General features: G+C 34.7%; 1 protein-coding gene across 1 annotated transcript; it reads left to right on the top strand.

Annotated features, from left to right (window-relative positions):
• Nucleotides 1-1678: 1678 nt before the first annotated feature.
• LOC109217954 (annexin-like protein RJ4) lies at nucleotides 1679-7432 on the top strand. The gene is made up of 6 exons (XM_019382252.1): nucleotides 1679-1838; nucleotides 2031-2176; nucleotides 3827-4048; nucleotides 5395-5607; nucleotides 6004-6099; nucleotides 7055-7432. Exons 1-6 carry the CDS (start codon nucleotides 1766-1768, stop codon nucleotides 7256-7258), a joined length of 954 nt encoding a protein of 317 aa, XP_019237797.1. The 5' UTR covers nucleotides 1679-1765; the 3' UTR covers nucleotides 7259-7432.
• The last annotated feature ends 2680 nt before the right edge of the window (nucleotides 7433-10112 follow it).

Raw genomic sequence — 10112 nt, 5'->3', positions numbered from 1 at the left:
AATTATTTTTTATTTTATACTATCTTAAAAATTCATGAAATTAGTAAAATTTAAAGATCCATAGGACTTACGTCCCATGTCTCAAGGCTTACGCCTCGCCTCGTCATAGGTAAAACGTCTCGCCTCACGCCCCGCCTTTTAAAACATTGGTTAGCACTTAGCAGGTCCACTTAATTGATGCTGGAGTTGTTAATGCTTCTACTCCTGCTTTCTCTAGGTCTCTTGGAGTTGTTCAACTATTTTTACAATTACTTCAAATTCTAGGAACTGTAAATTACGAGCGGCAAACGGGCCAGTCGGGTCGGATATGGTTCGGGTCGAAACGGGTGATTAAAAAACGGATAAATTATTCGACCTGACCCATATTTAATACGGATAAAAAATGGGTTAACCACCCATATTATCCATGACTTCTTGCATATTATCCATTTTGGAAGACTTCTTAGTCTCCCTAACTTGAGGAACCCCTAATTTTAGGTTTTATAAATGTAAAAAGTTAGACTCATTGGTTATCCATTTTCTAAATGGATAATATGGTTCTTATTTATATTTTGACTCGTTTTTAAGAAATTCATTATTTAACCCATTTTTTAGTGGATAATATGGATAGTTAATTATTTTCTTTTAACCATTTTGCCACCTCTAACTATAATCCTTGTACATAAGGCGATTACCTTGCACAGATCCTGGATCTTTTATTTCTTCCTTGTCAAGATTTGTATTGGAAAATTTGGAAACTCCAAACAACAGGACAGTAAAACATGCAGATTAGCAGGTCATTGGGCCCCTGCTGACATCTTTAATAAACGCGACAAAAAATAGAAATAAAATATGAAGAACGGAAGAAAAATCATTTAATTTGAACTATTATAGTTAGTTTTGTCGCAAATCCAACATCAACACTTTACACGTATTCGAACGTGGGCACGAAATTCTTGATTTCGGACACCAACTACATACTAACATTTAAAAAAATAGGGAAACCATGTCACGCGTCCAAATATTCTACCTACTAGCATATCCATTTTTTTGTCGCTTTGCCTCATTTAAAAAATTGTTTGACTAATTAATATCTGTATTTCTAGTTCAAAAACATATTTTTGAGCGTTTTATCACTAGAAATTGACAATTTTAATTATATTTCAGAGGTTAATTATCTATTGTTATTTGGAATTATCGCTGGAAAAGTTCATAAAGTTGGAATTATTATTCTTATGGTTTTTTTTTTTTTTTTGCTAAATATTTATTGTTATGGTTTGAATACTCGATCAGCGGTGAATGATTCTGTAAAACTCAAGAGTATATATAGTATGTTTATTTTTTATTAGTGTGTATATTGTAATATATTTCCAAAGAAATTTCGTTTTACAAAACTTAATGAAAACTTTAGAGAACGATATAACGATTAAGCAGAAAATGCAATTAGTGTGATATAAACTGTATATCATAAAAATCAAGATAAAATAAGTAAATTACTGTTAAAACGTCCATAGTTATCTAGAAAACTCCGTGCACGAGAAATAACCTCATCAAATAGTCAGTTAGAATATCATATAGTGTGAAACCGGTACAAGTTCTTTGTCTCTTTGCCATTCATAAATATTTTTAATTAATGGAGTAAGTAATGTGTCAAAATGGCGTTACTTTCAATAGTAATTGATCTGACTAAGTTAATTACTTTTAGTAGTATAAATTGTAGAAGGACGTGTATGAACATATCAAAGAGGAAGAAATTAAATCCATTGATTAAGAAGAGAGTTTAACGATGGCTACAATCATTTACCCTGAAAACCCTTCTCCTGTTGCTGATGCAGAGGCTATTAGGAAGGCTTGTCAAGGTTATTATATTTATCTCATCAAACTTGTCACTCTTTCCTTTCATATTCTTCTTTTTTATTTTTTCCTTATCATTTTTTTTTCTGTTTCTAACTCATTTTTATTTTATTTTTTAATTTATGACTGATTTTTATAATTTTATTTCGTTTATTGTCACATTTTTTCTTATTAGATTTTTGTCAAGTGGAATTTAGGTTGGGGAACAGATGAGAAGGCCATAATTGCAATATTTGGCCATAGAAATGCAACTCAAAAGAAGCTGATTAGACGAGCTTACGAGGAGTTGTACAATGAAGATCTTGTGAAGCGCCTTGAATCTGAGTTGTCTGGACATTTTGAGGTATCCTCTTGCAATTACTTCTTATTTCATTTAAAATTCTGAATAGTTATCTATAACTTGATTAATTTGACATCGGGACATTTGGCTCAGTTCTCTGCTAGAAAACTGCCTAAAACCGTCTAGAAATACAGATCGAAATCGGTCGAAAAATTGAAAAAACTTTCTGATTTCCGACCGACTTTAATCCGTCAAAATTAGGGTGGTCGGTAATAAATAGCAATCGAAGTCGGTCGCAATTTCCAATCGATTTCAGTCGGTCACGATCCAAAAAGAAAAAGTCTACGAAAAAACCGACCAAAGTCAGTCGATATTTTTGACCGAATTCGATCGGTAATTTTTAATTATGCAATTAAAAAATGCACCATCTGGTGAGACAAGACAAATAATATATGTGTGCGCACGATCTAAGGTCCAACAATTGGTGGAAAATGTATGAATTGAAAATACTCCTTTTATCCTGAAAAAAAACAAAGGGATGACCTTCGGAATTATAGGATAGATGCATCAAAATTTTGTAGTAAATTTGGATTGTTTTCTTAACTTTTTGAGAAATTCTATTAAGCAACTATAAGTAATGATTTTAAAATTTTAACGTACATAAAAACTGATAAAAAGTACACAGTAAAAGTTGTGTAACAATTAAAATACTAATATTAGAAATTAGTACTCCTAATCTTTTTTCTTGGTAGTAATACTTTTTGCCTCTGGTAAATATAACAATAGCTGAAAGAAGAAATACTGAAGTATTATCTCTGGAAACGACTTTCTTCTAATTAATAAGTGCTACAAAATTTATACCATAGAAACACATGATATAAGTTAACCTGGTCCCCATCTTTGTTTTATTCTTTTAAACAAGATAATACATGCAAAAAGATTCTTTCTTTTTGCAGTCATTCAGACTAAATGATGTTACTGTTTCCTAGACATTGAATTTTTATTTTCTTTTGGTTAGCGGGAAGCTGCCACAGCCTCTGCCACAGCCTTTACCCTTCGGGTGAGCACTTTGTGCGCACTGGGTAAACCTTCTCCTGTGTAATAGCCTGCAAACCACACAGGGTATGTAAACCGCACTAGGCAAACCCTATGCAACAGGCTGAACTCATAAGGCATTGAGGGGTTATCGATCCCAGGTCATCCGTATTTTGGCTCATTTTTTCTTCTATGCAGGCAATGAGAAGTCTTTGTTATTTTTCTAGGCCTTGAATTTTCAATAACAACTTTCTTGACACGTTTCATTTTTAGCTAACACAATAATATTTCTAAACTTTTCTCTACATCTAATGGCAATACGTCGTCGTTTGCTATTCTTCAAGTCATTCTTCCTCTTTCAATTATTTTGGACGGAATCCTTCTGTTGTATGATTGATCACTTCCAACTCATTAATATATATTTTCTTTTTTTAAAAGTTATTTACAGTCATTATGTGTAAACTTTGCACCATCCGTAAAAAATTTCACCAAAGATTACTTACTGATTTTTCTAGGTCACTAATCTATAGGAGTACTTAATTATTATATATTGGTAGTTATAGTTATTTTAAAAATAATATAAAAATATTTGTGACATAGTTTGTGCACTGTGCAAAAAACTTGAAATCTTTTTGTATTTCATATGTTTATCTATCTAATGATGTATAATGAACGCAGAAAGCAGTATACAGATGGATTCTAGATCCAGAAGACAGAGATGCAGTAATGTTGCATGTTGCAATAAAAGAGACACCAAATCCAGATTACCGTGTTATTATTGAGTACTCATGTATCTATTCCCCTGAAGAGTTCTTGGCTGTGAAGCGTGCCTATCAAGCTCGCTACAAGCGCTCTGTGGAGGAAGATTTGGCTGAGCATTCTGCTGGTGATCTTCGAAAGGCATGTTTACCTATATATACTTTTATTTTGTTGGTTACTTATAGGTAGACCTGTCAAATGGGCCGGGTCAACCCACGAACCGGCCCACATAACCCATTAAAATTGATCCTTTTAACCGACCCATGACCCACAAAATCTTAACCAGACCAACCTATTAATTTAAGAGGCCTGGGCCGGGCTATAATATTTTGACCCACTGAATCGGACCGGACCCGGCCCGAACCGGTAGCTGACTACGGGTCAACAGGCCTGGACCAGCTCACATATATATTCAGACAAGTGGTAAAAAATTAAATTCAAACATTGAAGAAATAATATAGTACCACACACTATGAGGCGTCTTGTCGAAATAGGCGAATTTCATATTTTTTTGACTATTAGTTATAGAAATATTCGAATTCCATATCTTTCTCAAATTTTAGTGATAAGAAAGTATGGTTTTTCTTTTATTTTTATTCTAACTGGTTTCAAAGACATGTAGTAATTTCAAGTTCGTATATATGTATAAAGTTTGAAATTTTTATCATTTATTAGTTTTTAACTTTTTAATTAAATTAGATTCGACCCATTAGGGTCCGGGTTAAGAGGTAACGGGTTACTAATCCGGGTCGGGTCAACATGTTTTGATTAACGGGTTAAATCCGGATCGCCCCTATAAAAAAGTAAATCGGATCGGCTCGGTGAAGTATCCACAAGCCAAGAGTCAACAGGTTCGGGCTCGGGTCAGGTCAACCCATTTAACAGGTCTACTTACAGGGGTCACGGATGTCAAATTTAACCCGTAAAGATCTACTTTGACCCTATTTGCTCAAGTTTGAACTGGGTATATATATTTATTGGTGGGTAATAATTGGGGTAGTCCAAATTAATCCATGTAAAAGTTTGGAATAATTTGGCTTGCATAATAACCCAAATTGACCCCATACAAAAATTTATGAAGAATCGAGTATTCATATTTTTTTGAGGTTTGATTTGTTTGATATAGTTATGATAAATTTTAATTAAACAAATTACAAAAAACAAACAAACCAATGAAAAAATAATTTTGGGTTGAAGGGATTGAGTTATGGCTCATTGTGTAGCCCAAATTGACCTATCCATCTTCACTCAAACAAACATTATGCGAGTTATTACTCAAACTGTTTATTGATTCGATGTGTTTTAACTTTTAACCCATCAGAATATCGTCATTTGATACTCCTGATTTTATCTTATTTCTATTCTCGAAAGGCATTACTTATTAAACTAGGTACTAAAGAAGGTAGTACCTAGTTTCTTTTTTTGTTTTGTTTTTTTTTTCTTTTCTTTTTTTGGGTGTTTTCTGATTATTATTTTTTTCGAAACAGCTTTTGGTTGCCCTAGTGGGCATATACAGGTATGCTGGTGAAGAGATAAATGCAAGAGTAGCCAACGCCGAGGCTGACATCCTTCACGGTGCAATAAGTAACAAGGAATTCAATCATGAAGAAATTGTTAGAATTATTTCTACAAGGAGCATCCCTCAACTCATAGCAACTCTCAACCGCTACAAGGATGATTATGGCTCTTCAATTACCAAGGTAACAAGAATGTATAAAAATTGGAGTAGTTACTGTTTTCTAATATTTTTTTTGTTTACAATTTTCTTGAGGTTTACAATATTTAAGTAACAAAAACACATTATACATCATGAACTGTTTTACATATTAAGTACGAGTATTAACTTCTTTAATATACGTAAGATTTGCAAGATTATAGAAAATTTATTCTCGAATATTGTGAAATCTCTTTAACATGTATATAACGCCACTTTATGTGACTATAAAAGTTTCTCATTGAGAAAAGAATTGGAAGTTTAAGTTAAATTATAATTTTCAACTTTAGAAAGTGACCATTTCTTTTTACATAATTTGGTCTTTTAGCCGAGTATATTTATGGTTAATTTCTTAATTCTTTTTCCTCCTTTCCTTTTTCAGCACTTGAGGGATGACGCAAATGCAGCTAAAGAATACCTAGTAGCACTGCGTACAACAATCCGATGCATTAATGACCCCCAGAAATACTATGAAAAGGTTAGTAATGACCGAAGCTGTAAATTTTGTAGAAGGCATCCATGAATAATTAATACTCCCTCTGTTTTAATTTGATGTTTAAGCTAAATTATTTTCAGATTTAAAAAGGGGTCATTCTTTTTGGAACCAACCAAAAAGGAAATAGATTCAGTAGTTCATATAAATTGGAATGGAGGGAGTTCTTTATAAGACACGCACCAGTAAATTTCGATGTCGTTTTTAATATTATCTTTAAAATTTTGTAACAAAGATTGTTTATTTCTATAAAAATCAAATTACCTTTTGAACATCGTCCGGAAAAAGTTGGGAAAATTATTTGGGAAAAAAAAGATTATGTAAAAAGGAAAACTTAGTTTTTCTTTATTGAAGATGTATTATATAGTAATTTGTGGGTGGAAGAAGAACATTTCTTTGCAAGCACACTCTCAAACCATTTGTCAAGAAAATACTACTACTTTTTTTTTTCTTCAAAAAAAGACTTTTTTCTCTGGAAAAAAGATTCAAAAAATGACCACGCTAATGTTAACAAAGTTGCAATTGCCTAACATTCCTATAAATAAGAAAAACATTGGATGTGACGTCCTATGAACAAAAACAGGGTTTCATCCTTACAATAACAATCTAATAGTCTTGAGTCCTGAAACCTCTATGATCCCTAGCTATCCCGCATCTAACTTTAGTCGTAAAATAGTAGTTGTCAAGTGGGTTCAAATAAAATATTTATACAAAATTTACGCAACTTTAATCGTAATTTATACTTATACACAATATTATTTTTTGATTGAACCCGCTTGCTTCCACATGCGTCCGCCACGGCTGCCCACAGAGTCGTATCAGATTATGATTACATATATGAAAAACATTTTAATGTAAACATATAATAAAAATTGGTCAGTTTAGTACGTATTATGGATTCAATTTCGTCTGAACTCTCTCAAATTAAATTGACGTCCAGGTAATACGCTATGCCATTAACGAGTCTGGAACTGATGAAGAGTCACTGACAAGAGTGATAGTTACAAGGGCAGAGAATGACTTGAAGGATATCAAGGAGATTTACTACAAGAGGAACAGTGTCACTCTTGATCATGCTGTCTCCAAGCACACTTCTGGAGATTACAAAGCTTTCCTTCTCGCTCTATTGGGAAATGATAACTAATTCATATTAAGAAATTGTCTTTCTGTTTTCTGAGTTTTAAGGTTTAGCTGGTTTGAACAAAAAGACTTCGTTAACGTTGTTGCTATTTTGTTTCTCTTAATGTTGTTTTGTGTTACCAAGTACTATTTTTGGTTGCGATCAATATTCTCTTCCGTCAAGATTCAAGGGCCTACTTGTTACGCATTCATCAATAAGTTACTGAATTTAATACGAAAAGCTAATTTGTGAAATAGAGAATATGTTGACATGAATCGTATACAGCAAAAATTGGGCATAATGTCTATTAACCCCACTTGGAGACAACTTTTGGTTTATCCCACCAAGAAATTTCACCAATATAGTACTTCTTAATGGAAAAAAACTATTATCAAATATAGATACCCAACAGAACTTGAGTTCCTTCTTCTTCGTCCCTCCTTCTTCACCATTTTCTTTTTGTGTGTTGTAGAAAATTGAAGACATGTTGCTTAATTGTGATTGATTTGAATTGGTTTGGTTAAAAAAAAAAAAACTTGAAAGGCACAATTGTTCGATGTTGTTGAGCTGGATTGTTGAAGACGACAAAATTGTCTATTGATTTTTGAAGGTTTGGGTTGAATCCAACTAGTTAAAATTGGTATAAGAATTTTAAAGAATTCCTATTCACCCTTTAATATTGCTAAAATCTGAAGGAGATTTTCAGAGAGTAACTCTAAATTCATATCTTCGATATTTATGTAACTCTTTCCGTAGAAATTTGTAGATGTACGTTCCTTAAACCCCTTATCTGATGATTGTGATTATCAGAATAAAATTTAAGTTTGCCGTTACACCTGGGAGGGAGTGAGCACGGACGGATTTAGGGGCGGAAGGATGTTTACCTGAACCCCCTTCGCTAAAAAATTACATTGTATATGTATAAGGCATAATCTGTATTTTACCTATATATATATTATATTTTAAATTCCCTTGATATAGCTTAAAAGCATGGGTTAGTGGTCATGACGGTTCAACACTTTTATAGGGTCATTAGTTCTATTCCCACTAGTTACAATCTTTTTAACTTTTTTCTTTTTTGAACCCCTTAGGGTTAATCTTGCCTCCGCCACTGGAGTGAGGCCCTTAACTCTGCACAATTTTTTTCATATTACAATTAATTTTTCCTGACATATCAAACAATTGTTTACCTCGAAAATACGAGTAACAATTAAATTTGATTTATGGTTATAAAGATATGTGATTTAGTTCAATACTAATTAATAACCAAGAAAACTGACGTGTAGATGAAGGAAATAAGTACAATCAAACCAGTGTGCAAGACAGTCTCGACCTCGAGCTAAGATGGCCTCGAGGTTGATTAAGAACAGTAAAGCAAGAACAATTAAGTAAAGAGACGATTCTGATGAAATATTAGCCAGAAAAATAAGAGAGTATATTCTTTGTCAATGATTGATGATGGTTACAAATGATTGGGGTCCCCTTTATATAAATAGGGGAACCCTAAATGAGGTACATTTCTAATTACAGTAAAGAATCTTATTGGGATAGTTGTCTAACCGCCTAGTACGGATTCGTACAAATCTATTCCGGGATTTACGCCAGGATCTTGGGGACATGGCAGGAATCTTGCTCATTCTGTTATAAATCCACAACCACATTATCTCGAGGCTGGTCATATTAGGCTCTGATATTCCTCGAACACTTAGTTCTTTGAGCCTCGTACTCTATCCTCAGGCTCGAACTCGGTCTATAGTGAGTCTATTCCTCGACGCGAGCCTTCTGTTCCTCGATATGAACTTTCGAGCCCACAAAATCGGGGGCACCTGATTTCACCGTATACAGATAGTCCCCGCGTTTCTTAGAGTAAAGTGATAAGAAACAATTTGAACCTCGATTTTCGGAGTCTCTGATGATGACGCCATTCCCATGACGTATGCGCTCGAAGTGACCAAAACGTCCCATCGGTTCGTTTCCCCAAAATATTAAGTGCGTGCCAGTAATGGTCGGCCACTAGCGCCACCGAACTGTCGCCGCTTATCTAATGCGGGACTCCCTTTTTGAATTAAGAGCTTTACTTCTTCATTGCATTATCTCTCATCCCTTCTTCTCTTCATCGCTTTCTCTCACCACCTGCTTCCGCCGCCCTTTAAGTGCCGGAAAACGCCAAGTTCCGCCACTTTCCGCATCTTTTAACTTGAAATCATGGAAAAAACCTCTAAAACAGTTCCTCAAAAAGAAAAGGCTTCTTCTTTCTCTTCCCGGCCAGCCAAACTTGTGGCGTCGTCCCTTCACGAGATCATTCCCGGCCCCTGTGTGATAAAGAAAGATTTCAACATTGAAAATCCCCCCAATATCCCGGGTCGATGCGAATATGTATCTCGATACATTAGTTCGATATCGAAGAAGCATCTCAAGGCCATGAAAAAGGACTGTGGCTGGGGAGACGAGGTCGTGGTACAAATCCCCGACCTCGAGGAGAGCATCACTACTCACGTGGAGGGGTTCTTAAGTGTTTATACTTACCCCTTCACACTGGGTCCCCTCGATCCAGTAGTGATTGACTTTTGCAAAAGGTATGAGGTTATTCTCGGCCAGATCCATACCTCCTTTCGGCGCATCGTGATTATGCTGCGCTACTTCTCCAGCAAGGTCGAGGGATTAGAGTTTACGCTCAGCCATCTAATTCGGCTATATCGGCCTCAACTGTTTCGAGGGCTGATCAAGCTTCAACGTCGATCAAAAAAAGCCTTCTTTGCTAGTAACGACGAGGATAAAGACCGAGGCTGGATGAGCCGGTTGTTCAGAGTGAGGACCTCAGAAGTCATCCCTAGGGAAAAATGCCATTCCTGGAGAAATGGGACTTCAAACGTAAGTG

Source organism: Nicotiana attenuata, unplaced genomic scaffold, assembly GCF_001879085.1.
Source record: "Nicotiana attenuata strain UT unplaced genomic scaffold, NIATTr2, whole genome shotgun sequence".
Taxonomy (NCBI): domain Eukaryota; kingdom Viridiplantae; phylum Streptophyta; class Magnoliopsida; order Solanales; family Solanaceae; genus Nicotiana; species Nicotiana attenuata.
Note: the sequence above shows the minus strand (reverse complement) of the source record. Positions and strands in the feature narration are given on the sequence as shown.